Source organism: Lepisosteus platostomus, chromosome 5 (assembly GCF_059453375.1).
Source record: "Lepisosteus platostomus isolate fLepPlt1 chromosome 5, fLepPlt1.hap1, whole genome shotgun sequence".
Taxonomy (NCBI): Eukaryota; Metazoa; Chordata; class Actinopteri; order Semionotiformes; family Lepisosteidae; genus Lepisosteus; species Lepisosteus platostomus.
The window spans coordinates 798575-825854 of record NC_142615.1 but is presented as its reverse complement, the minus strand read 5'-3'; the positions used below and the strand labels follow the sequence as shown (position 1 = coordinate 825854).

At 59.3% G+C, this 27280-nt stretch overlaps 1 protein-coding gene across 7 annotated transcripts in view; it reads right to left on the bottom strand.

Moving 5' to 3' along the window:
• The window catches only part of LOC148662323 (uncharacterized), a 30457-nt gene extending 3208 nt beyond the window's left edge, over positions 1 to 27249 (bottom strand). For 2 of the 7 annotated variants that reach the window (XR_015936691.1, XR_015936692.1), the window contains exons 1-7: positions 11959 to 12380; positions 10102 to 10356; positions 9200 to 9481; positions 7722 to 7825; positions 1868 to 1961; positions 1036 to 1308; positions 155 to 403 (exon numbers count right to left, since the gene is read on the bottom strand). Coding sequence is in view for 3 of the 7 variants with exons in the window: in XM_088631908.1 (XP_088488034.1) it covers positions 155 to 403; positions 1036 to 1308; positions 1868 to 1961; positions 7722 to 7825; positions 9200 to 9481; positions 10102 to 10356; positions 11959 to 12084; positions 26048 to 26050; positions 27078 to 27234 (1543 nt within the window). In the remaining 4 variants the exon portion in view is untranslated. Of the gene's footprint in view, positions 1 to 154; positions 404 to 1035; positions 1309 to 1867; positions 1962 to 7721; positions 7826 to 9199; positions 9482 to 10101; positions 10357 to 11958; positions 12381 to 13534; positions 13732 to 25292; positions 25493 to 26047; positions 26051 to 27077 lie in introns of those variants that run through there. The other 5 variants (XR_015936693.1, XR_015936694.1, XM_088631908.1 and 2 more) reach the window with 4 other exon arrangements.
• Positions 27250 to 27280: the final 31 nt, after the last annotated feature.

The following is a 27280-nucleotide window of genomic DNA, read 5'->3' as shown; positions in this document are numbered from 1 at the left end:
ACACCCTGGACAGGACACCAGCCCCTCACAGGACACACTCACACACCCTGGACAGGACACACACACACTCACCCCAGGGGGGGTCAGCTCAGCTCAGTGGACACACACACACACACACACACACACACACACACACACACACACACACACTCACCCCAGGGCACCACCAGCGGCTGGGCCAGGCTGCGGTGCTCCACGATGCAGGACAGCTGCTCCGCGGGCCTCGGGCCGGGCTCCAGGAAGGCGTGGGTCTGGTAGAGCCAGTCTCCGTCCGACGCCGCCCCGCCGCCCCGCAGCCAGGTGACGGAGATGCGGGGGGGGTAGAAGCCCGTGGCGTGGCACACCAGCACCAGCGAGCCGTCCGCCCCGCCGCCCAGCGCCGTGATGCTCACCGCCGGCGCCACTGGGGGGGCAGAGCGTCACACTGTAGCCTGTTCCCCACCCCCACCCCCCTCTGTGTACAGAAGAGCCTCCTGTCCTGACTGGAGGAGCTCACCCAGCTGTGTCTGGAGAGAAGCCAGGGTATCGGCTTCAACCACAGGGCTGGGCAGCTTGTTCCCCACCCCCACCCCCCTCTGTGTACAGAAGAGCCTCCTGTCCTGACTGGAGGAGCTCACCCAGCTGTGTCTGGAGAGAAGCCAGGGTATCGGCTTCAACCGCAGGGCTGGGCAGCCTGTTCCCCACCCCCACCCCCCTCTGTGTACAGCAGAGCCTCCTGTCCTGACTGGAGGAGCTCACCCAGCTGTGTCTGGAGAGAAGCCAGGGTATCGGCTTCAACCACAGGGCTGGGCAGCTTGTTCCCCACCCCCACCCCCCTCTGTGTACAGCAGAGCCTCCTGTCCTGACTGGAGGAGCTCACCCAGCTGTGTCTGGAGAGAAGCCAGGGTATCGGCTTCAACCACAGGGCTGGGCAGCTTGTTCCCCACCCCCACCCCCCTCTGTGTACAGTAGAGCCCCCTGTCCTGGCTGCAGGTGCTCATCCAGCCTGTTCCCCACCCCCGCTCCTCTCTGTGTACAGTGTGGGCTCGTGCTCACCCGTCTTGTTCAGTATGGAGCTGTTGAACAGCCTGGCGTTGGGCACACAGTAGTGGTCCCGGTTGGCCAGCATGGTCGCCATGACGCCGGGATCTCTGTTGAACCTCTGGGCGTTCGCGATGCCGAAGCGGGTGTACCCCTCGAACCGCTGCACCCTGCTGTCGTAGCGGAGGTACTCCAGCCTGTTGAAGACCTGGCTGTTGATGTAGACCAGCCCGGTGAGGTTACTGGGGTCGAACTCGCAGATCTCCAGCGACTCGTAGGCGTATCCCTCTGGAGGAGAGACGAGCTCTTTAACATCAGGTCTCTGAGCACGAGGAGTGCGTCTTCTCACAGACCCCAGCCTGACAGGGAGAGAGAGAAGCTGGGGGTCAGAGCGCAGGGTCAGCCGTTGTGCAGCGCCCCTGGAGCAGCTGGGGTCAGGGGCCTCGCTCAGGGGCCCAATGCAGTAGGACAGACACGTATCCTGAGCCCCAGAGCCACAGCCTCAGAGACGAGCTTTCGCACAGAAACCCTCACGAAGGCAGTCCGAACCCAAACACCGCCCAGAGCAGGGAACGCGACTGAAACACACCGACAGTTACTCGTCTGCTACTGGAACACAGCCCCTACAGTGCGTGTGCACTGGTCCCCAGCGATTCTCCCCTGATCACTCCCAGCACTGGGGTCAGCGGTGTGGTCTCCACTGCAGGACACTGCGGTCATGTGATGTGTTTATACCGCACAGAGAAGAGCTCCTGCCCCATCTGTGACTGTCTCTCTCTCTGCCCCGGTCCCTCTGTCCGTCTCTCTGCCCCCCCTCGCTGTAGAAGAGACCCCCGGGCTGACTTACCCACTCCAGGGCGGCCCCAGGGTCCCCCGACCAGCAGCTGGACCCAGAGAGAGACGAGGACAGGAGACATGCTGAGACCCGCAGGGTGAGCAGACTGCGGAGAGAGACGCAAGGGTAGTGGGTGGAGAGAGGAAGAGAAAGTGTATTTGGAGAAAGAGGCTGTCGCTACCAGTCTGAAAGTAATTTATGTGTGTGTGTGGGGAGAGAGAGAGATGGCGATTGTGTGTGTGGAGAGAGAGAGAGAGAGATGGTGACTGTGTGTGTGTATTTGGAGAAAGAGGCTGTCGCTATGAGAGTGAAAGTAATTTGTGTGTGTGGAAAAACTGTGTGTGTGTGTGTGTATTTGGGGAAAGAGGCTGTCGCTATGAGAGTGAAAGTAATTTGTGTGTGTGTGTGTTGCAGGGAGACGGTGACTGTGTGTGTGTGTGGGGAGAGAGACGGTGACTCTGTGTGTGTGTATGTGTGTGTGTGTGTGTTGCAGGGAGACAGAGCTGAGCCCTGCTCTCACAGTACAGACCAGGAAGAGCTGCTGCTGTTCTTTCACTTCGCTGTGCGGGTTCGAGACGCTCTCTCTCCTGATCTGTGAGCTCCCAGCATGCCTCACAGGGGTGGCCGGTTCGAGACGCTCTCTCTCCTGCTCTGTGAGCTCCCAGCATGCCTCACAGGGGTGGCGGGTTCGAGACTCTCTCTCTCCTGCTCTGTGAGCTCCCAGCATGTCCAACAGGGATCACGGGTTCGAGACTCTCTCTCTCCTGCTCTGTGACCTCCCAGCATGCCTCACAGGGATCACAGGTTCGAGACTCTCTCTCTCCTGCTCTGTGAGCTCCCAGCATGCCTCACAGGGGTGGTGGGTTCGAGACTCTCTCCTGCTCTGTGAGCTCCCAGCATGCCTCACAGGGGTGGTGGGTTCGAGACTCTCTCTCTCCTGCTCTGTGAGCTCCCAGCATGCCTCACAGGGGTGGCGGGTTCGAGACTCTCTCTCTCCTGCTCTGTGAGCTCCCAGCATGCCTCACAGGGGTTGCGGGTTCGAGACGCTCTCTCTCCTGCTCTGTGAGCTCCCAGCATGCCTCACGGGGATCACAGGTTCGAGACTCTCTCTCTCTCCTGCTCTGTGAGCTCCCAGCATGCCTCACGGGGATCACGGGTTCGACACTCTCTCGCTCCTGCTCTGTGAGCTCCCAGCATGCCTCACAGGGGTGGCGGGTTCGAGACACTGTCTCTCCTGCTCTGTGACCTCCCAGCATGCCTCACAGGGGTTGCGGGTTCGAGACGCTCTCTCTCCTGCTCTGTGAGCTCCCAGCATGCCTCACAGGGGTCACGGGTTCGAGACGCTCTCTCTCCTGCTCTGTGAGCTCCCAGCATGCCTCACAGGGGTGGTGGGTTCGAGACGCTCTCTCTCCTGCTCTGTGAGCTCCCAGCATGCCTCACAGGGGTCACGGGTTCGAGACGCTCTCTCTCCTGCTCTGTGAGCTCCCAGCATGCCACACAGGGGTGGCGGGTTCGAGACTCTCTCTCTCCTGCTCTGTGAGCTCCCAGCATGCCTCACAGGGGTGGCGGGTTTGAGACTCTCTCTCTCCTGCTCTGTGACCTCCCAGCATGCCTCACAGGGGTTGCGGGTTCGAGACGCTCTCTCTCCTGCTCTGTGAGCTCCGAGCATGCCTCACAGGGGTGGCGGGTTCAAGACTCTCTCTCTCCTGCTCTGTGAGCTCCCAGCATGCCTCACAGGGATCACGGGTTCGACACTCTCTCTCTCCTGCTCTGTGAGCTCCCAGCATGCCTCACAGGGGTGGCGGGTTTGAGACTCTCTCTCTCCTGTTCTGTGAGCTCCCAGCATGCCTCACAGGGGTCGCGGGTTCGAGACTCTCTCTCTCGCGCTCTCCTGCTCTGTGCGCTCCCAGCATGCCTCACAGGGGTCGCGGGTTAGAGACTCTCTCTCCTGCTCTGTGAGCTCCCAGCATGCCTCACAGGGGTCGCGGGTTCGAGACTCTGTGCTCTTCACTCTCTCTGTGCTGTGAGGGGGCAGTGAGAGCCCACAGGGGTCACAGGTTCGAGACTCTGTGCTGTTCACTCTCTCTGTGCTGTGAGGGGGCAGGGCAGTGTGAGAGCCCACAGGGGTCACAGGTTCGAGACTCTGTGCTGTTCACTCTCTCTGTGCTGTGAGGGGGCAGTGAGAGCCCACAGGGGTCACAGGTTCGAGACTCTGCTGCTGTTCACTCTCTCTGTGCTGTGAGGGGGCAGTGAGAGCCCACAGGGGTCACAGGTTCGAGACTCTGCTGCTGTTCACTCTCTGTGCTGTGAGGGGGCAGTGAGAGCCCACAGGGGTCACAGGTTCGAGACTCTGTGCTCTTCACTCTCTCTGTGCTGTGAGGGGGCAGGGCAGTGAGAGCCCACAGGGGTCACAGGTTCGAGACTCTGTGCTCTTCACTCTCTCTGTGCTGTGAGGGGGCAGTGAGAGCCCACAGGGGTCACAGGTTCGAGACTCTGTGCTGTTCACTCTCTCTGTGCTGTGAGGGGGCAGGGCGGTGTGAGAGCCCACAGGGGTCACAGGTTCAAGACTCTGTGCTGTTCACTCTCTCTGTGCTGTGAGGGGGCAGTGAGAGCCCACAGGGGTCACAGGTTCGAGACTCTGTGCTGTTCACTCTCTCTGTCCTGTTAGGGGGCAGTGAGAGCCCACAGGGGTCACAGGTTCGAGACTCTGTGCTGTTCACTCTCTCTGTGCTGTGAGGGGGCAGGGCAGTGAGAGCCCACAGGGGTCACAGGTTCGAGACTCTGTGCTGTTCACTCTGTGCTGTGAGGGGGCAGTGAGAGCTCACAGGGGTCACAGGTTCGAGACTCTGTGCTGTTCACTCTCTCTGTGCTGTGAGGGGGCAGGGCAGTGAGAGCCCACAGGGGTCACAGGTTCGAGACTCTGTGCTGTTCACTCTCTCTGTGCTGTGAGGGGGCAGGGCAGTGTGAGAGCCCACAGGGGTCACAGGTTCGAGACTCTGTGCTGTTCACTCTCTCTGTGCTGTGAGGGGGCAGGGCAGTGTGAGAGCCCACAGGGGTCACAGGTTCGAGACTCTGTGCTGTTCACTCTCTCTGTGCTGTGAGGGGGCCGTGAGAGCCCACAGGGGTCACAGGTTCGAGACTCTGTGCTGTTCACTCTCTCTGTGCTGTGAGGGGGCAGTGAGAGCCCACAGGGGTCACAGGTTCGAGACTCTGTGCTGTTCACTCTCTCTGTGCTGTGAGGGGGCAGTGAGAGCCCACAGGGGTCACAGGTTCGAGACTCTGTGCTGTTCACTCTCTCTGTGCTGTGAGGGGGCAGGGCAGTGTGAGAGCCCACAGGGGTCACAGGTTCGAGACTCTGTGCTGTTCACTCTCTCTGTGCTGTGAGGGGGCAGTGAGAGCCCACAGGGGTCACAGGTTCGAGACTCTGTGCTGTTCACTCTCTCTGTGCTGTGAGGGGGCAGTGAGAGCCCACAGGGGTCACAGGTTCGAGACTCTGTGCTGTTCACTCTCTCTGTGCTGTGAGGGGGCAGTGAGAGCCCACAGGGGTCACAGGTTCGAGACTCTGTGCTGTTCACTCTCTCTGTGCTGTGAGGGGGCAGGGCAGTGTGAGAGCCCACAGGGGTCACAGGTTCGAGACTCTGTGCTGTTCACTCTCTCTGTGCTGTGAGGGGGCAGGGCAGTGTGAGAGCCCACAGGGGTCACAGGTTCGAGACTCTGTGCTGTTCACTCTCTCTGTGCTGTGAGGGGGCAGTGAGAGCCCACAGGGGTCACAGGTTCGAGACTCTGTGCTGTTCACTCTCTCTGTGCTGTGAGGGGGCAGTGAGAGCCCACAGGGGTCACAGGTTCGAGACTCTGTGCTGTTCACTCTCTCTGTGCTGTGAGGGGGCAGTGAGAGCCCACAGGGGTCACAGGTTCGAGACTCTGTGCTGTTCACTCTCTCTGTGCTGTGACGGGGCAGGGCAGTGTGAGAGCCCACAGGGGTCACAGGTTCAAGACTCTGTGCTGTTCACTCTCTCTGTGCTGTGAGGGGGCAGTGAGAGCCCACAGGGGTCACAGGTTCGAGACTGTGCTGTTCACTCTCTCTGTGCTGTGAGGGGGCAGTGAGAGCCCACAGGGGTCACAGGTTCGAGACTCTGCTGCTCTTCACTCTCTCTGTGCTGTGAGGGGGCAGTGAGAGCCCACAGGGGTCACAGGTTCGAGACTCTGTGCTGTTCACTCTCTCTGTGCTGTGAGGGGGCAGTGAGAGCCCACAGGGGTCACAGGTTCAAGACTCTGTGCTGTTCACTCTCTCTGTGCTGTGAGGGGGCAGTGTGAGAGCCCACAGGGGTCACAGGTTCGAGACTCTGTGCTGTTCACTCTCTCTGTGCTGTGAGGGGGCAGTGAGAGCCCACAGGGGTCACAGGTTCGAGACTCTGTGCGTTCACTCTCTCTGTGCTGTGAGGGGGCAGTGAGAGCCCACAGGGGTCACAGGTTCGAGACTCTGTGCTGTTCACTCTCTCTGTGCTGTAAGGGGGCAGGGCAGTGTGAGAGCCCACAGGGGTCACAGGTTCGAGACTCTGCTGCTGCCCGGCGAGTCTCAGAGCGGACGCCGTGTGCTGCTCTCACCTTCCACTGCAGGGGTGTGCCGGGCCGCGCAGAGGAGACCCCGACGTTTGGGGAGTCGGTCCCTTCACCGCCTCGAAAGGGTCCTGCCCCCCCGGGTCTCCGAATCGCGCCCCACACGACCGATCGGGTCCTTAACGAAGGGCTGGGCGGACGGACAGACAGCGGTAGAGGGCTGCTTCCTCTAACCTGGGATCTTCCGCGACATCACTTCCTGACCACAGCCCGGCAGGGCCACAGGAAGTCCCGCCCACCTCCAGCTGTGCGGCTGCCCATTGGTCACTCACTCTGCTGGGGGGGGGGTCCTGCCTTCCTCCCTCCTACAGCCAGGTGGGCGACTGACTTCTCTGTCTGGGGACTCTGCTCCTACAGCCGATACCCCCTACAGGGCCCCCAGGGACTGGGGTCGGGGGCCGCACTTTCGCTAAGGGACTTCCCGTCTCCTACAGCCTCACTTCCTGTCTCCTACAGCCTCACTTCCTGTCCTCTCTCCGCCCTCCGCCTGCTCTTCTCCCTGCGGACGACAAGCCTGTAGTAAACGCCCAGCCCACCCGAGCCGAGCCCCTGCCCGGAGTGTGAGAGAGAGAGTGACCCCAGGTGACCCCGAGTGACCCCCCCACACCACCACACAGAGACCACCGGCTCTCAACACGCAGTTTAATGTGTTCAGGCGGCGCAGTGACACACAGGAGACGGGAAGGGCTGTGCTCTGGTGCTGCAGGCACACACACCTAGACACCCCCACAACATGCTGCACAAACTCCAGCTTGACAAGGTGCGAGTGTGTGTGTGTATCTGTGTGCGTGAGTGTGCGTCTGTGATCTGTGTCTGTGTTTACCAGTGTGTGGCGTGCGTCAGTGCGTGTCTGGTGTATATCAGCGTGTGTACCAGTGTGTATCTGTGCGTGTCTGTGTGTAGCCGTGTGGGGTGTGTATCTGTGCGTGTCTGAGTGTAGGCGTCTGGGGTGTGTATCAGTGTGTCTATGCGTAGGCGTGTGTCTGTGGTGTGTATCAGTGTGTGTGTGGTGTGTATCAGTGTCCACGTGTAGGCGTGTGTAGGCTGTGTATCAGTGTCCACGTGTAGGCGTGTGTAGGTTGTGTATCAGTGTCCACGTGTAGGCGTGTGTAGGTTGTGTATCAGTGTCCACGTGTAGGCGTGTGTAGGTTGTGTATCAGTGTCCACGTGTAGGCGTGTGTAGGTTGTGTATCAGTGTCCACGTGTAGGCGTGTGTAGGTTGTGTATCAGTGTGTGCTCAGCTGCTCACGCAGAAGAGGAGGCAGCCGGTCACGACTCCCAGCATCCCCAGCGCCATCGCCACCCCGCAGACCACCGTCAGGACAGCGCCGGGCCGGGCCTCAGGGGGCACCTCTGTAGAGACAGGAGACACACGGGGCGCAGGGTCACCCTCACCACAGAGACAGAGGGGACAGGAGACACACGGGGCGCAGGGTCACCCTCACCAGAGAGACAGAGGGGACAGGAGACACACGGGGCGCAGGGTCACCCTCACCACAGAGACACAGAGGGGACAGGAGACACACGGGGCGCAGGGTCACCCTCACCACAGAGACACAGAGGGGACAGGAGACACACGGGGCGCAGGGTCACCCTCACCACAGAGACACAGAGGGGACAGGAGACACACGGGGCGCAGGGTCACCCTCACCACAGAGACACAGAGGGGACAGGAGACACACGGGGCGCAGGGTCACCCTCACCACAGAGACAGAGGGGACAGGAGACACACGGGGCGCAGGGTCACCCTCACCACAGAGACAGAGGGGACAGGAGACACACGGGGCGCAGGGTCACCCTCACCAGAGAGACACAGAGGGGACAGGAGACACACGGGGCGCAGGGTCACCCTCACCACAGAGAGAGAGGGGACAGGAGACACACGGGGCGCAGGGTCACCCTCACCAGAGAGACAGGAGACACACGGGGCGCAGGGTCACCCTCACCAGAGAGACAGAGGGGACAGGAGACACACGGGGCGCAGGGTCACCCTCACCACAGAGACAGAGGGGACAGGAGACACACGGGGCGCAGGGTCACCCTCACCACAGAGACAGAGGGGACAGGAGACACACGGGGCGCAGGGTCACCCTCACCACAGAGACAGAGGGGACAGGAGACACACGGGGCGCAGGGTCACCCTCACCAGAGAGACACAGAGGGGACAGGAGACACACGGGGCGCAGGGTCACCCTCACCACAGAGAGAGAGGGGACAGGAGACACACGGGGCGCAGGGTCACCCTCACCAGAGAGACAGGAGACACACGGGGCGCAGGGTCACCCTCACCAGAGAGACAGAGGGGACAGGAGACACACGGGGCGCAGGGTCACCCTCACCACAGAGACAGAGGGGGTATCTATCTATCTGTGCTCCTGGGGCAGGAGGGCAGTACTCAGGCCAGGCCACCTCCAGGGGCAGGAGGGCAGTACACAGGCCAGGCCACCCCCAGGGGCAGGAGGGCAGTACACAGGCCAGGCCACCCCCAGGGGCAGGAGGGCAGTACTCACCCCAGGCCACCCCCAGGGGCAGGAGGGCAGGAGGGCAGTACTCAGGCCAGGCCGCCCCCAGGGGCAGGAGGGCAGGAGGGCAGTACTCACCCCAGGCCGCCCCCAGGGGCAGGAGGGCAGGAGGGCAGTACTCACCCCAGGCCACCACCAGGGGCAGGAGGGCAGTACTCAGGCCAGGCCACCCCCAGGGGCAGGAGGGCAGTAGGGCAGGACTCACCCCAGGCCACCACCAGGGGCCGGCGCAGGGCGCGGTGCTGCAGGTGGCAGGTGTACACGTCGCCGGGCCGGGGGCTGAAGGGCAGCAGCGAGTAGCAGCTGTAGGTGGCGTCGCTGCGGACCAGCGACAGCGTCTGGGGGGTCGTCCCGGCGACCGGCTCGCCGTTCCGGGCCCAGGCCAGGCCCAGCGGGAAGGGGTAGTAGCGCTGGGCGGAGCAGATCAGCGTGTTGGGCTCCCCCGGCCGCACCACGCTCTTGGGGTACACCATGGCCACGGGGGGCTCTGCGGGGAGGAGAGGAAGGAATCGGGGGTCAGTCGCCATCGTGACCCCCGGCGGACCCACGCAGGGGAGAGAGCTGCTGCTCTCTGGGAACAGCTCGGAGCTTCCCGGCAGGACAGATGGGGGCCCCCCACCCCCTCCAGGCGGTGAACCCCAGTATTCCCCTGCCATTCCTGGACCAGACAGCCCCCCACCAGAGTGAGGACTGAGCACCAGATGTCCCTCTATAACAGTGACCCCAACAGCAGGGCTGGGCAGCCTGTTCCCCACCCCCACCCCCCTCTGTGTACAGCAGAGCCTCCTGTCCTGACTGGAGGAGCTCACCCAGCTGTGTCTGGAGAGAAGCCGGGGTATCGGCTTCAAGCACAGGGCTGGGCAGCCTGTTCCCCACCCCCACCCCCCTCTGTGTACAGCAGAGCCTCCTGTCCTGACTGGAGGAGCTCACCCAGCTGTGTCTGGAGAGAAGCCAGGGTATCGGCTTCAACCACAGGGCTGGGCAGCCTGTTCCCCACCCCCACCCCCCTCTGCGTACAGTAGAGCCTCCTGTCCCAGGGTGAAAGGTGAAAGGTCAGGGTCACCCCCACCCTGTGTGTGCAGCGGACCCGGACCCACGGCCCCTCACCGGCGGTCTCTGGCGGGAAGCCCTCAGCGCGGGCGGCGGTGGCCAGGTTGTTCCTGCAGAGCTGCCTGCTGGCCAGCGCCTGGGCCACAGAGTCCGGCCCCAGGGCGAAGGGGTCAGCGAAGGGGGGCAGCGTGAGGACGGCCTGCCGCAGCTCCAGGTCCACGAAGAACATCTGGTCCCCGTCCAGCTGGCCCAGCGCCTGCGACTCCGTGTCGTTGGACAGGCAGGCGGTCAGGTCCACCGCCCGGTGCAGCACTGGACAGGGACGGGACACACGCGGGGCACTGACTGGACACAGGTCACACACCGGGCACACACGGGTCACTGACCGGACACAGGTCACACACGGGTCACTGACTCTCTCTCCCTCACTGTAAACCCAGTGATCCGTCTCTCTCTCTGCCTCACTGTAAGCCCAGTGATCCGTCTCTCTCTCTCCCTCACTGTAAACCCAGTGATCCGTCTCTCTCTCTCCCTCACTGTAAACCCAGTGATCCGTCTCTCTCTCTCCCTCACTGTAAACCCAGTGATCCGTCTCTCTCTCTCCCTCACTGTAAACCCAGTGATCCGTCTCTCTCTCTCCCTCACTGTAAACCCAGTGATCCGTCTCTCTCTCTCCCTCACTGTAAACCCAGTGATCCGTCTCTCTCTCTCCCTCACTGTAAACCCAGTGATCCGTCTCTCTCAGTTCAGTTCAGTTCAAGGTGCTTTATTAGCATGACCGATAGGTACAATCAGTGTTGCCAAAGCAAATAAAAATAATAAAATTAACATAGAACAAAACAAAAAATAGAAGTAAAAAAATCTACAGACACGTTACAGACATTTACAACAAAGACATATTATATAATATTGACATATACTGTAGGCGGCTGGAGCATTATTGGGAGACGGACTCACTGTTCCTCAGGCTGGGACAGGAGATCACATACTGGGCTGCCAGATCAACTGAGTTCCCTCCTCCCTCTCCCAGTAGGATTGGGACCTGTTGTGGTTTTGGCAGGTGTGGGAACTCTGGGATTAGATTTCTGAATTTCAGGAAGAATGTTTCTCTAATCCCAGAGTATCTGTCACAGTGCAGTAGGAAGTGCACCTCTGTCTCTATTTCTCCCTGCTGGCAGTGGGAGCACAGCCTGTCCTCTCTGGGCAGCCAGGTCTGCCTGTGTCGCCCAGTTTCTATGGCCAGGTTGTGGTCACTGAGCCTGTACTTCGTCAGGGTCTGTTTCTGTTTGTTATTTTTTATTTTGGTCAAATATTCAGCTAGTGTGTATTGTCTGTTTAAGGTTCTGTAGCATTCCAGTTTATGTTGTGTTTGTGTGTGTGTGTGTCCCAGTGTGTGAGATATTGCAGTTTGATCTGTGCTGTGATGTGGTTGAGTCTGAGTTGTGGTGCTCTAGCAGTGCTGTGCTGATGCTGGTTAGTGTCGGTGTGGCTCAGGTCGGTGAGCCTCAGGACCAGCTGGCTCAGGGGGCTCTGTTTTGGGCTCTGTCTCTCTCTCTCTCACTGTAAACCCAGTGACCTGTCTCTCTCTCTCTCTCTCACTGTAAACCCAGTGACCTGTCTCTCTCTCTCTCTCTCACTGTAAACCCAGTGACCTGTCTCTCTCTCTCTCTCTCACTGTAAACCCAGTGATCTGTCTCTCTCTCACACCAGACCGTTACGATCAGATACTTCACACAGCTGAGCCTCTTCTGTCAACAAAGAAGTTGCGATGAAGATCTCTGCCTCGTCTTCAATTCATGTCACACGTTATGACATTTCACAAAGTAAGGAAGTAAGTAAGGAAACTGCAGTTACCCACAATAACAAAAACACCGGAGGAGTGTGTGCATTTGACGCCAGCCGCGCTCGTCTTACCCTGAGCCTGAACAGACAGGGACAGCGCTGCCAGGACCAGAGCTGGCCAGGCGCAGGTCTTCATGGTCAGGACAGTGGTCTCCAGGGGACAGCGGGTCAAGACGGGTCTCCTCTGGAGCTGCAGGGCTTCGACACCGAGCTGCACTCAGACACAGTCAAGGGAAACTCCTGTCCATCCCTGGACTCACCAGCCAATCACAGCTCTCCCCCTCCGAGTCACCGCCTCTCTGCCTCACCAGCCAATCACGACGCCCCTCTGGTTCTTAAATCACAGCTCGTTTGTACAGATTTTATTTAATTCAGTTAAAAGCTAACACTTCACACAGAGAGGGGTGGGGGTGGGGAACAAGCTGCCGAGCCCTGTGGTTGAAGCCGATACCCTGGCTTCTCTCCAGACACAGCTGGGTGAGCTCCTCCAGTCAGGACAGGAGGCTCTTCTGTACACAGAGGGGGGTGGGGGTGGGGAACAGGCTGCCCAGCCCTGTGGTTGAAGCCGATACCCTGGCTTCTCTCCAGACACAGCTGGGTGAGCTCCTCCAGTCAGGACAGGAGGCTCTACTGTACACAGAGGGGGGTGGGGGTGGGGAACAAGCTGCCCAGCCCTGCTGTTGAAGCCTAGTCTGAAGACTATGGACAGAGAGCTGCTGAACAGCACTGCAGTGTCAGACTCTGTGCCCTCTCCCTCACACCTGATGACTCGGCACCAGCACTGTCTGCTGATTCGCTGCTCGAAGTCTCCCTGCAGGGACTTTCCAGAGCCTGCTGCAGTGTGAGAGAGGGATCGGACCGGTAGAAACACCAGCAACACCGACTCCATCGACGCTCGCCAAAACCTTCCGCCTGGCAAAGGAGCTTCAAATACCTGAGTGTGTGATCTCCTGGGCCCGGAGTGTGAAGAGGGCAGGGTAAAAACAGTACCGTAAAGCCCAGTGAGAGCAGGGTAAAACCACAGTACAGCGCAGTACAGCCCAGTGAGAGCAGGGTAAAACCACAGTACAGCGCAGTACAGCCCAGTGAGAGCAGGGTAAAACACAGTACAGTACAGCCCAGTGAGAGCAGGGTAAAACCACAGTACAGTGCAGTACAGCCCAGTGAGAGCAGGGTAAAAACACAGTACAGCGCAGTACTGTCCAGTGAGAGCAGGGTAAAAACACAGTACAGTGCAGTACAGCCCAGTGAGCCAGGGACCAGCCCAAGCTTGAGCAGAGTCTGACTAACCCTGACCCTGTTACCACAGTGTTGAGCTCCGGCCCTGGAGAGACACACCTGACATCACGAGGGACTCTGTCCTACTGATCGGACCCCCGCTGACACCCCGACACCCCCACAGCCCTCTCCCCCTCCTGCTCCACGGCTCCCCCTGGTGGGGAGAGGAGGGAGGGGCAGTGGAAACGAGGAAGGGCCGTGGATCCCACCTGTGAGCCTCAATCTCGGAGCTGCTGCTGGTGCTCTGTTCATGAGCTTCATCTCTCCAGCTGTCAGAGCATCAGCTGTGGGCGCAGCACACCCCTCTCAACCACTCATCTGCTGCTCATTCATCATCATAATAATAATAATAATAATAATCATCTCTTACACTTCTGGAGCTCTTCTCCGGGCTCTCCCCTCGGAGCTCTGGACAGTAACGGGGATCCCCTCCTGCTCCACCAGTGTGTACCCCACCTGCATGATGCTCCAGTCCTCTCACACACAGCAGCTCTCAGGGGGAGGAGAGCAGAGGGGTGAGGCCAGTTCAGAGAGGGGGACGATCAGGAGGCCATGATGGGTCAAGACCTGGGGATTGAATAATAAATTATAAAGCTTTATAAACAAACAGCACAGCAAGACGGAGACACCTGACCCCCTGGACACTGTCTCTGCTGTGTCTGACGGCGCCTCTGACATGGACACCTGGGTGACTCCAGTCCTGCTGCTGCAGGCCCAGACAGAACCCCTGCCAGTGGACCCTGGGGTGACACTCGGTCCAGGACTGACCTGCAACATCCTGTCCGTCCACACGACACTCCCCCTGCCTGCCAACACCCAGTCTGAACCCCACACCCAGCTCCTGTGTCCAGGGGACCCCTCTCCCTCTGCCTCAGTACCTGCAGCCCAGCCAGGAATCACCAGTGGGTCTGCTCGGTGTGTCCACACTGGTCCTGTCCCTCTTCTTACTGGTGCTGGTCAGACTCCAGTCCAGTCCCAGACCAGTCCTCCTCCTTACCGGTGCTGGTCAGAGTCCAGTCCCAGACCAGTCCCTCTTCTTACTGGTGCTGGTCAGAATCCAGTCCTCCTTCTTACCAGTGCTGGTCAGACTCCAGTCCCAGACCAGTCCCTCTTCTTACCGGTGCTGATCAGAGTCCAGTTCCAGACCAGTCCCTCTCCTTACCGGCGCTGGTCAGACTCCAGTCCCAGACCAGTCCCTCTCCTTACTGGTGCTGGTCAGACTCCAGTCCCAGACCAGTCCCTCTTCTTACTGGTGCTGGTCAGAGTCCATTCTCAGACCAGTCCCTCTTCTTACTGGTGCTGGTCAGAGTCCATTCTCAGACCAGTCCCTCTTCTTACTGGTGCTGGTCAGAGTCCAGTCCCTCTTCTTACTGGTGCTGGTCAGACTCCAGTCCAGTCCCAGACCAGTCCTTCTCCTTACCGGTGCTGGTCAGAGTCCAGTCCCAGACCAGTCCCTCTTCTTACTGGTGCTGGTCAGAATCCAGTCCTCCTTCTTACCAGTGCTGGTCAGACTCCAGTCCCAGACCAGTCCCTCTTCTTACTGGTGCTGGTCAGAGTCCAGTTCCAGACCAGTCCCCCTCCTTACCGGTGCTGGTCAGAGTCCAGTCCCAGACCAGTCCCTCTTCTTACCGGTGCTGGTCAGAGTCCAGTCCCAGACCAGTCCCTCTTCTTACAGTGCTGGTCAGACTCCAGTCCCAGACCAGTCCCTCTTCTTACTGGTGCTGGTCAGACTCCAGTCCCAGACCAGTCCCTCTTCTTACTGGTGCTGGTCAGAGTCCAGTTCCAGACCAGTCCCTCTTCTTACTGGTGCTGGTCAGAGTCCAGTTCCAGACCAGTCCCTCTCCTTACCGGCGCTGGTCAGACTCCAGTCCCAGACCAGTCCCTCTTCTTACCGGTGCTGGTCAGACTCCAGTCCCTCTTCTTACCGGTGCTGGTCAGACTCCAGTCCCTCTTCTTACCGGTGCTGGTCAGACTCCAGTCCCAGACCAGTCCCTCTTCTTACCGGTGCTGGTCAGACTCCAGTCCCTCTTCTTACCGGTGCTGGTCAGACTCCAGTCCCTCTTCTTACTGGTGCTGGTCAGAGTCCAGTCCCAGACCAGTCCCTCTTCTTACTGGTGCTGGTCAGAGTCCAGTCCCAGACCAGTCCCTCTTCTTACTGGTGCTGGTCAGAGTCCAGTCCCAAACCAGTCCCTCTTCTTACAGGTGCTGGTCAGACTCCAGTCCCAGACCAGTCCCTCTTCTTACTGGTGCTGGTCAGACTCCAGTCCCAGACCAGTCCCTCTTCTTACTGGTGCTGGTCAGAGTCCATTCTCAGACCAGTCCCTCTTCTTACTGGTGCTGGTCAGAGTCCAGTCTCAGACCAGTCCTCCTCTTACTGGTGCTGGTCAGAGTCCAGTCCCTCTTCTTACTGATGCTGGTCAGACTCCAGTCCAGTCCCAGACCAGTCCTCCTCCTTACCAGTGCTGGTCAGAGTCCAGTCCCAGACCAGTCCCTCTTCTTACTGGTGCTGGTCAGAATCCAGTCCTCCTTCTTACCAGTGCTGGTCAGAGTCCAGTTCCAGACCAGTCCCCCTCCTTACCGGTGCTGGTCAGAGTCCAGTTCCAGACCAGTCCCCCTCCTTACCGGTGCTGGTCAGAGTCCAGTTCCAGACCAGTCCCCCTCCTTACCGGTGCTGGTCAGAGTCCAGTCCCAGACCAGTCCCTCTTCTTACCGGTGCTGGTCAGACTCCAGTCCCTCTTCTTACCGGTGCTGGTCAGACTCCAGTCCCAGACCAGTCCCTCTTCTTACCGGTGCTGGTCAGACTCCAGTCCCTCTTCTTACCGGTGCTGGTCAGACTCCAGTCCCAGACCAGTCCCTCTTCTTACCGGTGCTGGTCAGACTCCAGTCCCTCTTCTTACCGGTGCTGGTCAGACTCCAGTCCCTCTTCTTACTGGTGCTGGTCAGAGTCCAGTCCCAGACCAGTCCCTCTTCTTACTGGTGCTGGTCAGAGTCCAGTCCCAGACCAGTCCCTCTTCTTACTGGTGCTGGTCAGAGTCCAGTCCCAAACCAGTCCCTCTTCTTACAGGTGCTGGTCAGACTCCAGTCCCAGACCAGTCCCTCTTCTTACTGGTGCTGGTCAGACTCCAGTCCCAGACCAGTCCCTCTTCTTACTGGTGCTGGTCAAAGTCCATTCTCAGACCAGTCCCTCTTCTTACTGGTGCTGGTCAGAGTCCAGTCTCAGACCAGTCCTCCTCTTACTGGTGCTGGTCAGAGTCCAGTCCCTCTTCTTACTGATGCTGGTCAGACTCCAGTCCAGTCCCAGACCAGTCCTCCTCCTTACCAGTGCTGGTCAGAGTCCAGTCCCAGACCAGTCCCTCTTCTTACTGGTGCTGGTCAGAATCCAGTCCTCCTTCTTACCAGTGCTGGTCAGAGTCCAGTTCCAGACCAGTCCCCCTCCTTACCGGTGCTGGTCAGAGTCCAGTTCCAGACCAGTCCCCCTCCTTACCGGTGCTGGTCAGAGTCCAGTTCCAGACCAGTCCCCCTCCTTACCGGTGCTGGTCAGAGTCCAGTCCCAGACCAGTCCCTCTTCTTACCGGTGCTGGTCAGACTCCAGTCCCAGACCAGTCCCTCTTCTTACAGTGCTGGTCAGACTCCAGTCCCAGACCAGTCCCTCTTCTTACTGGTGCTGGTCAGAGTCCAGTTCCAGACCAGTCCCTCTTCTTACTGGTGCTGGTCAGAGTCCAGTTCCAGACCAGTCCCTCTCCTTACCGGCGCTGGTCAGACTCCAGTCCCAGACCAGTCCCTCTCCTTACCGGCGCTGGTCAGACTCCAGTCCCTCTTCTTACCGGTGCTGGTCAGACTCCAGTCCCTCTTCTTACCGGTGCTGGTCAGACTCCAGTCCCAGACCAGTCCCTCTTCTTACCGGTGCTGGTCAGACTCCAGTCCCAAACCAGTCCCTCTTCTTACCGGTGCTGGTCAGACTCCAGTCCCAGACCAGTCCCTCTTCTTACCGGTGCTGGTCAGAGTCCAGTCCCAGACCAGTCCCTCTTCTTACTGGTGCTGGTCAGACTCCAGTCCCTCTTCTTACCGGTGCTGGTCAGACTCCAGTCCCAGACCAGTCCCTCTTCTTACCGGTGCTGGTCAGACTCCAGTCCCTCTTCTTACCGGTGCTGGTCAGACTCCAGTCCCAGACCAGTCCCTCTTCTTACTGGTGCTGGTCAGAGTCCAGTCCCAGACCAGTCCCTCTTCTTACTGGTGCTGGTCAGAGTCCAGTCCCAAACCAGTCCCTCTTCTTACAAAGACTGGTCAGACTCCAGTCCCAAACCAGTCCCTCTTCTTACAGGTGCTGGTCAGACTCCAGTCCCAGACCAGTCCCTCTTCTTACTGGTGCTGGTCAGAGTCCAGTCCCAAACCAGTCCCTCTTCTTACAGGTGCTGGTCAGACTCCAGTCCCAAACCAGTCCCTCTTCTTACTGGTGCTGGTCAGACTCCAGTCCCTCTTCTTACTGGTGCTGGTCAGACTCCAGTCCCAGACCAGTCCCTCTTCTTACCGGTGCTGGTCAGACTCCAGTCCCAGACCAGTTCCTCTTCTTACCGGTGCTGGTCAGAGTCCAGTCCCTCTCCTTACCGGCGCTGGTCAGACTCCAGTCCCAGACCAGTCCCTCTTCTTACCGGTGCTGGTCAGAGTCCAGTCCCTCTCCTTACCGGCGCTGGTCAGACTCCAGTCCCAGACCAGTCCCTCTTCTTACCGGTGCTGGTCAGAGTCCAGTCCCTCTCCTTACCGGCGCTGGTCAGACTCCAGTCCCAGACCAGTCCCTCTTCTTACCGGTGCTGGTCAGAGTCCAGTCCCTCTTCTTACCGGTGCTGGTCAGAGTCCAGTCCCAGACCAGTCCTTCTTCTTACCGGTGCTGGTCAGACTCCAGTCCCAGACCAGTCCCTCTTCTTACCAGTGCTGGTCAGAGTCCAGTCCCAGACCAGTCCCTCTTCTTACTGGTGCTGGTCAGACTCCAGTCCCTCTTCTTACCAGTGCTGGTCAGAGTCCAGTCCCAGACCAGTCCCTCTTCTTACTGGTGCTGGTCAGACTCCAGTCCCTCTTCTTACCGCTGCTGGTCAGACTCCAGTCCCTCTTCTTACCGCTGCTGGTCAGAGTCCAGTTCCGGGCCAGTCCCTCTTCTTACTGGTGCTGGTCAGACTCCAGTCCCTCTTCTTACCGGTGCTGGTCAGAGTCCAGTCCCAAACCAGTCCCTCTTCTTACCGGTGCTGGTCAGACTCCAGCCCCAGACCAGTCCTCCTCCTTACCAGTGCTGGTCAGACTCCAGTCCCAGACCAGTCCCCCTCCTTACCGGTGCTGGTCAGACTCCAGTCCCTCTTCTTACCGGTGCTGGTCAGAGTCCAGTCCAGTCCCAGACCAGTCCCTCTCCTTACCGGCGCTGGTCAGACTCCAGTCCCAGACCAGTCCCTCTTCTTACCGGTGCTGGTCAGAGTCCAGTCCCTCTCCTTACCGGCGCTGGTCAGACTCCAGTCCCAGACCAGTCCCTCTTCTTACCGGTGCTGGTCAGAGTCCAGTCCCTCTTCTTACCGGTGCTGGTCAGAGTCCAGTCCCAGACCAGTCCCTCTTCTTACCGGTGCTGGTCAGACTCCAGTCCCAGACCAGTCCCTCTTCTTACCAGTGCTGGTCAGAGTCCAGTCCCAGACCAGTCCCTCTTCTTACTGGTGCTGGTCAGACTCCAGTCCCTCTTCTTACCGCTGCTGGTCAGAGTCCAGTCCCTCTTCTTACCGGTGCTGGTCAGAGTCCAGTTCCAGACCAGTCCCTCTTCTTACTGGTGCTGGTCAGACTCCAGTCCCTCTTCTTACCGGTGCTGGTCAGAGTCCAGTCCCAAACCAGTCCCTCTTCTTACCGGTGCTGGTCAGACTCCAGCCCCAGACCAGTCCTCCTCCTTACCAGTGCTGGTCAGACTCCAGTCCCAGACCAGTCCCCCTCCTTACCGGTGCTGGTCAGACTCCAGTCCCTCTTCTTACCGGTGCTGGTCAGACTCCAGTCCCAGACCAGTCCCTCTTCTTACCGGTGCTGGTCAGAGTCCAGTCCCAAACCAGTCCCTCTTCTTACCGGTGCTGGTCAGACTCCAGCCCCAGACCAGTCCTCCTCCTTACCAGTGCTGGTCAGACTCCAGTCCCAGACCAGTCCCCCTCCTTACCGGTGCTGGTCAGACTCCAGTCCCTCTTCTTACCGGTGCTGGTCAGAGTCCAGTCCCTCTTCTTACCGGTGCTGGTCAGACTCCAGTCCAGTCCCAGACCAGTCCCTCTCCTTACCGGCGCTGGTCAGACTCCAGTCCCAGACCAGTCCCTCTTCTTACCGGTGCTGGTCAGAGTCCAGTCCCTCTCCTTACCGGCGCTGGTCAGACTCCAGTCCCAGACCAGTCCCTCTTCTTACCGGTGCTGGTCAGAGTCCAGTCCCTCTTCTTACCGGTGCTGGTCAGAGTCCAGTCCCAGACCAGTCCCTCTTCTTACCGGTGCTGGTCAGACTCCAGTCCCAGACCAGTCCCTCTTCTTACCAGTGCTGGTCAGAGTCCAGTCCCAGACCAGTCCCTCTTCTTACCGGTGCTGGTCAGACTCCAGTCCCAGACCAGTCCCTCTTCTTACCAGTGCTGGTCAGAGTCCAGTCCCAGACCAGTCCCTCTTCTTACTGGTGCTGGTCAGACTCCAGTCCCTCTTCTTACCGCTGCTGGTCAGAGTCCAGTCCCTCTTCTTACCGGTGCTGGTCAGAGTCCAGTTCCAGACCAGTCCCTCTTCTTACTGGTGCCGGTCAGACTCCAGTCCCTCTTCTTACCGGTGCTGGTCAGAGTCCAGTCCCAAACCAGTCCCTCTTCTTACTGGTGCTGGTCAGACTCCAGTCCCTCTTCTTACCGCTGCTGGTCAGAGTCCAGTCCCTCTTCTTACCGGTGCTGGTCAGAGTCCAGTTCCAGACCAGTCCCTCTTCTTACTGGTGCCAGTCAGACTCCAGTCCCTCTTCTTACCGGTGCTGGTCAGAGTCCAGTCCCAAACCAGTCCCTCTTCTTACAGGTGCTGGTCAGACTCCAGTCCCAAACCAGTCCCTCTTCTTACTGGTGCTGGTCAGACTCCAGTCCCTCTTCTTACTGGTGCTGGTCAGACTCCAGTCCCAGACCAGTCCCTCTTCTTACCGGTGCTGGTCAGACTCCAGTCCCAGACCAGTTCCTCTTCTTACCGGTGCTGGTCAGAGTCCAGTCCCTCTCCTTACCGGCGCTGGTCAGACTCCAGTCCCAGACCAGTCCCTCTTCTTACCGGTGCTGGTCAGAGTCCAGTCCCTCTCCTTACCGGCGCTGGTCAGACTCCAGTCCCAGACCAGTCCCTCTTCTTACCGGTGCTGGTCAGAGTCCAGTCCCTCTCCTTACCGGCGCTGGTCAGACTCCAGTCCCAGACCAGTCCCTCTTCTTACCGGTGCTGGTCAGAGTCCAGTCCCTCTTCTTACCGGTGCTGGTCAGAGTCCAGTCCCAGACCAGTCCTTCTTCTTACCGGTGCTGGTCAGACTCCAGTCCCAGACCAGTCCCTCTTCTTACCAGTGCTGGTCAGAGTCCAGTCCCAGACCAGTCCCTCTTCTTACTGGTGCTGGTCAGACTCCAGTCCCTCTTCTTACCAGTGCTGGTCAGAGTCCAGTCCCAGACCAGTCCCTCTTCTTACTGGTGCTGGTCAGACTCCAGTCCCTCTTCTTACCGCTGCTGGTCAGAGTCCAGTCCCTCTTCTTACCGCTGCTGGTCAGAGTCCAGTTCCAGACCAGTCCCTCTTCTTACTGGTGCTGGTCAGACTCCAGTCCCTCTTCTTACCGGTGCTGGTCAGAGTCCAGTCCCAAACCAGTCCCTCTTCTTACCGGTGCTGGTCAGACTCCAGCCCCAGACCAGTCCTCCTCCTTACCAGTGCTGGTCAGACTCCAGTCCCAGACCAGTCCCCCTCCTTACCGGTGCTGGTCAGACTCCAGTCCCTCTTCTTACCGGTGCTGGTCAGAGTCCAGTCCAGTCCCAGACCAGTCCCTCTCCTTACCGGCGCTGGTCAGACTCCAGTCCCAGACCAGTCCCTCTTCTTACCGGTGCTGGTCAGAGTCCAGTTCCAGACCAGTCCCTCTTCTTACTGGTGCCAGTCAGACTCCAGTCCCTCTTCTTACCGGTGCTGGTCAGAGTCCAGTCCCAAACCAGTCCCTCTTCTTACAGGTGCTGGTCAGACTCCAGTCCCTCTCCTTACCGGCGCTGGTCAGACTCCAGTCCCAGACCAGTCCCTCTTCTTACCGGTGCTGGTCAGAGTCCAGTCCCTCTTCTTACCGGTGCTGGTCAGACTCCAGTCCCTCTTCTTACCGGTGCTGGTCAGACTCCAGTCCCAGACCAGTCCCTCTTCTTACCGGTGCTGGTCAGACTCCAGTCCCTCTTCTTACCGGTGCTGGTCAGACTCCAGTCCCAGACCAGTCCCTCTTCTTACTGGTGCTGGTCAGAGTCCAGTCCCAGACCAGTCCCTCTTCTTACTGGTGCTGGTCCGAGTCCAGTCCCAAACCAGTCCCTCTTCTTACAAAGACTGGTCAGACTCCAGTCCCAAACCAGTCCCTCTTCTTACAGGTGCTGGTCAGACTCCAGTCCCAAACCAGTCCCTCTTCTTACTGGTGCTGGTCAGACTCCAGTCCCTCTTCTTACTGGTGCTGGTCAGACTCCAGTCCCAGACCAGTCCCTCTTCTTACCGGTGCTGGTCAGACTCCAGTCCCAGACCAGTTCCTCTTCTTACCGGTGCTGGTCAGAGTCCAGTCCCTCTCCTTACCGGCGCTGGTCAGACTCCAGTCCCAGACCAGTCCCTCTTCTTACCGGTGCTGGTCAGAGTCCAGTCCCTCTCCTTACCGGCGCTGGTCAGACTCCAGTCCCAGACCAGTCCCTCTTCTTACCGGTGCTGGTCAGAGTCCAGTCCCTCTCCTTACCGGCGCTGGTCAGACTCCAGTCCCAGACCAGTCCCTCTTCTTACCGGTGCTGGTCAGAGTCCAGTCCCTCTTCTTACCGGTGCTGGTCAGAGTCCAGTCCCAGACCAGTCCTTCTTCTTACCGGTGCTGGTCAGACTCCAGTCCCAGACCAGTCCCTCTTCTTACCAGTGCTGGTCAGAGTCCAGTCCCAGACCAGTCCCTCTTCTTACTGGTGCTGGTCAGACTCCAGTCCCTCTTCTTACCGCTGCTGGTCAGAGTCCAGTCCCTCTTCTTACCGCTGCTGGTCAGAGTCCAGTTCCAGACCAGTCCCTCTTCTTACTGGTGCTGGTCAGACTCCAGTCCCTCTTCTTACCAGTGCTGGTCAGAGTCCAGTCCCAGACCAGTCCCTCTTCTTACTGGTGCTGGTCAGACTCCAGTCCCTCTTCTTACCGCTGCTGGTCAGAGTCCAGTCCCTCTTCTTACCGCTGCTGGTCAGAGTCCAGTTCCAGACCAGTCCCTCTTCTTACTGGTGCTGGTCAGACTCCAGTCCCTCTTCTTACCGGTGCTGGTCAGAGTCCAGTCCCAAACCAGTCCCTCTTCTTACCGGTGCTGGTCAGACTCCAGCCCCAGACCAGTCCTCCTCCTTACCAGTGCTGGTCAGACTCCAGTCCCAGACCAGTCCCCCTCCTTACCGGTGCTGGTCAGACTCCAGTCCCTCTTCTTACCGGTGCTGGTCAGAGTCCAGTCCAGTCCCAGACCAGTCCCTCTCCTTACCGGCGCTGGTCAGACTCCAGTGCCAGACCAGTCCCTCTTCTTACCGGTGCTGGTCAGAGTCCAGTCCCTCTCCTTACCGGCGCTGGTCAGACTCCAGTCCCAGACCAGTCCCTCTTCTTACCGGTGCTGGTCAGAGTCCAGTCCCTCTTCTTACCGGTGCTGGTCAGAGTCCAGTCCCAGACCAGTCCCTCTTCTTACCGGTGCTGGTCAGACTCCAGTCCCAGACCAGTCCCTCTTCTTACCAGTGCTGGTCAGAGTCCAGTCCCAGACCAGTCCCTCTTCTTACTGGTGCTGGTCAGACTCCAGTCCCTCTTCTTACCGCTGCTGGTCAGAGTCCAGTCCCTCTTCTTACCGGTGCTGGTCAGAGTCCAGTTCCAGACCAGTCCCTCTTCTTACTGGTGCTGGTCAGACTCCAGTCCCTCTTCTTACCGCTGCTGGTCAGAGTCCAGTCCCAAACCAGTCCCTCTTCTTACCGGTGCTGGTCAGACTCCAGCCCCAGACCAGTCCTCCTCCTTACCAGTGCTGGTCAGACTCCAGTCCCAGACCAGTCCCCCTCCTTACCGGTGCTGGTCAGACTCCAGTCCCTCTTCTTACCGGTGCTGGTCAGACTCCAGTCCCAGACCAGTCCCTCTTCTTACCGGTGCTGGTCAGAGTCCAGTCCCAAACCAGTCCCTCTTCTTACCGGTGCTGGTCAGACTCCAGCCCCAGACCAGTCCTCCTCCTTACCAGTGCTGGTCAGACTCCAGTCCCAGACCAGTCCCCCTCCTTACCGGTGCTGGTCAGACTCCAGTCCCTCTTCTTACCGGTGCTGGTCAGAGTCCAGTCCCTCTTCTTACCGGTGCTGGTCAGACTCCAGTCCAGTCCCAGACCAGTCCCTCTCCTTACCGGCGCTGGTCAGACTCCAGTCCCAGACCAGTCCCTCTTCTTACCGGTGCTGGTCAGAGTCCAGTCCCTCTCCTTACCGGCGCTGGTCAGACTCCAGTCCCAGACCAGTCCCTCTTCTTACCGGTGCTGGTCAGAGTCCAGTCCCTCTTCTTACCGGTGCTGGTCAGAGTCCAGTCCCAGACCAGTCCCTCTTCTTACCGGTGCTGGTCAGACTCCAGTCCCAGACCAGTCCCTCTTCTTACCAGTGCTGGTCAGAGTCCAGTCCCAGACCAGTCCCTCTTCTTACCGGTGCTGGTCAGACTCCAGTCCCAGACCAGTCCCTCTTCTTACCGGTGCTGGTCAGAGTCCAGTCCCAGACCAGTCCCTCTTCTTACTGGTGCTGGTCAGACTCCAGTCCCTCTTCTTACCGCTGCTGGTCAGAGTCCAGTCCCTCTTCTTACCGGTGCTGGTCAGAGTCCAGTTCCAGACCAGTCCCTCTTCTTACTGGTGCCGGTCAGACTCCAGTCCCTCTTCTTACCGGTGCTGGTCAGAGTCCAGTCCCTCTTCTTACCGGTGCTGGTCAGACTCCAGCCCCAGACCAGTCCTCCTCCTTACCAGTGCTGGTCAGACTCCAGTCCCAGACCAGTCCCCCTCCTTACCGGTGCTGGTCAGACTCCAGTCCCTCTTCTTACCGGTGCTGGTCAGAGTCCAGTCCCTCTTCTTACCGGTGCTGGTCAGAGTCCAGTCCCTCTTCTTACCGGTGCTGGTCAGACTCCAGTCCAGTCCCAGACCAGTCCCTCTTCTTACCGGTGCTGGTCAGACTCCAGTCCCAGACCAGTCCCTCTTCTTACTGGTGCTGGTCAGAGTCCAGTCCCTCTTCTTACTGGTGCTGGTCAGAGTCCAGTCCCAGACCAGTCCCCCTCCTTACCGGTGCTGGTCAGACTCCAGTCCAGTCCCAGACCAGTCCCCCTCCTTACCGGTGCTGGTCAGACTCCAGTCCAGTCCCAGACCCCACTGCACAGCGAAGGGCAGGACCTGGACACTCAGGGTCCGACAGGAGCAGCGAGTCTCTTCAGTCTGGGAAAACAGACTCCGTCTGTGGTCCAGTGAGATTCTGGGAACCCACCCTCCTGCCCTGAACAAGCGCCCTACCGATCCCCTCCTGCTGGTCCAAGAGCCACAAGCCCACTAGATCTTAGTCTTTCTCTCCTGGCGATAACTGACGCATCTCCTTGCCCTGTTCTTACAGTCCGACTGACAGACAGCAGGTTGACTGTCCCTTGTCCAACACTGCACAGCGGAGGCGAGACCTGGACACACACACACTCCCCTTCTGTGATCTCTGGGTGAATCCCCCCACAGAATGACTGGTGAAACTCCTGAACCCCTCCGATTCACGGTGGTTCAGTTCAGGCGGAGGTGAACTCAAGTGGACCCCGACATCGAGAACCGAGGTCACCCCACGGTTCATATGAACGATCTGACCTTTCGCCTCAGAAAACACTCCGATCCCGACTGACCGCAACGAGAGGAGACGCTTCTCAAACACAGCGGACCGGGAGGCCTACCTGAGAACGCCCACACCCGCTCGGGGAGACCGTGCAGACTCCCCCCAGACAGACCCCTGCGGCCCCCAGACTCTCACACGGGGGGACCCTGCGGCCCTGTGCTGACCGCAGCTCCGACTGCTCCTCACCGCCTTGGCGCCCCGAGACGAGACCTCCTCCCCCGGAGACCAGCCCCTCCACTCGACCCGTTTCTGGGGTCTGCTGGGGCTCCTGCTCCGACTGGGGGTCTCTACAGCGGCGGCTGTCCCCCCTCGCACCACCGGGGGGCAGCAGGAGCCCAGAGCAGAGGGGCCAGCGGGCCCAGAACGAAGACACGAGGGACTGGACTCCGCTGCTCTGTCAGTGCAGGACCCTGGGGAAAGACAAGAACTCTTCCCACGTGGTTGTTTATTTTATTTTCTAGTCAAGACGTGTCTACCGCTGGCTCACACTGATGGGTGTTTCTCCCCCCTGTGATGTATTAGATTTAAACTGCTGCTCCTGCTGTTCTGTGTTTGCTCATGCCTTTCATTTAAGATCGGATCTCTTTATCGGCCCTGTACAGTTCCTTGCATGAGGAGTGTGTCTTCTCACAGGCCCCAGCCTGCTCTCCGTGAGACACACAGACAGGGAGAGAGAAGCTGGGGGTCAGAGCGCAGGGTCAGCCATTGTACAGCGCCCCTGGAGCAGCTGGGGTGAAGGGCCTCCCTCAGGGGCCCAACGGAGTAGGATTCCTCTGCCGGCCGCGGGATTCGAACCGGCAACCCTTCAGCCACAGGCTCAGATCCTGAGCCCCAGAGCCACAGCTCCTGCAGCTGTGAGCATGACAGTGAACTGACCTGTAACCCGACCCCCTCGGACCTCTGAGTAACTCGGGGCCACAGGGCTCCTGTCCTGGGTGCGAGTGTGGGTCTAGTGCTCTTTTTCTCACATTCTTATCAAGTTTCACGCTGCCCACTCATTATAAGAACTCAGGTAAAAAGAAAAAGTCCACAATCCAGAGTAATACGATCCCCCTACTACTGGAGACCAGAATCGGTACCCACAAGACTTTAGATAATAAACATGGGAAGAGAGTCTTACCCCCATCCAGGAGACGGTAATTAGTTAATTAAGGAGACACGAGGACCTGCTCGTCTCTGCTCCAAACTGAACACTTTCCTCTCCCCACGCCGCCAGAAATGCTGGGTGTCCACAAAAGAGTCCCCTCGGGGCGACAATAAAATCTCATCTCATCTAAAACCCGAAGACATTCGTGAGAAAAGACCGAGCAACACGTACCCCCCCCGCCCCGCAGACACGACCTCTGACGGCACCGAGCCCAGCCCGCTTCTCCCCGGGCCCCTGACCAGCACTCCCGGGCCCCGGGCTGCAGGACACCGCGGGCGGACAGCGGGGCTCGGAGCCACACGGCCGGGGTCCCAGCTCACACACAAGCCCCCCGTCCGCCTCAGAGAAGGGCCTGACTCAGCCGGGCGGCCCCCTCGCTCACTAGAGGCGTTCAAACCGCTTCTCCGCCGAAATCCTCCGCCTCAGGACTGTGGACCAAGTGGGGCTTCACTGTCGGTTTCAGGACACCTGAGGCGCCCCCTGGTCTATCACCTGGTGACACGCGTGTCTTTGTGTGTATTTACCCCCGTTTGCGGTTTAAAAAACGATTAAAAACACTCGGGCGTCGTCGTTACCGAGTCGGACAAAATGGCGGCGGCGGCGTCGTCGTCGAAGGAGGAGGAAACTCGCTCGTTGTGGATATGTCACAAAAACCACCTTTCTTTCTCCCCGACGCGCACGAATACTGACTTACACGGCGGGGAAAACCTGTTCCCGCCTGGTGGAGGAAGGGAAACCGCCACCTGTCGTCTTTTCCCCACAGGGCGGTGAAAACGGACGACCCGTCCGCCGCCTCTCCGCCCCTCGGCGCCCTCGTCCGCCTGACGACGGGTGACGTCACGGGCGAGGCCATTGCTGATAGGGCGGCGGCGGACGGGGGGGTTCAGGTGTGAGCGCTT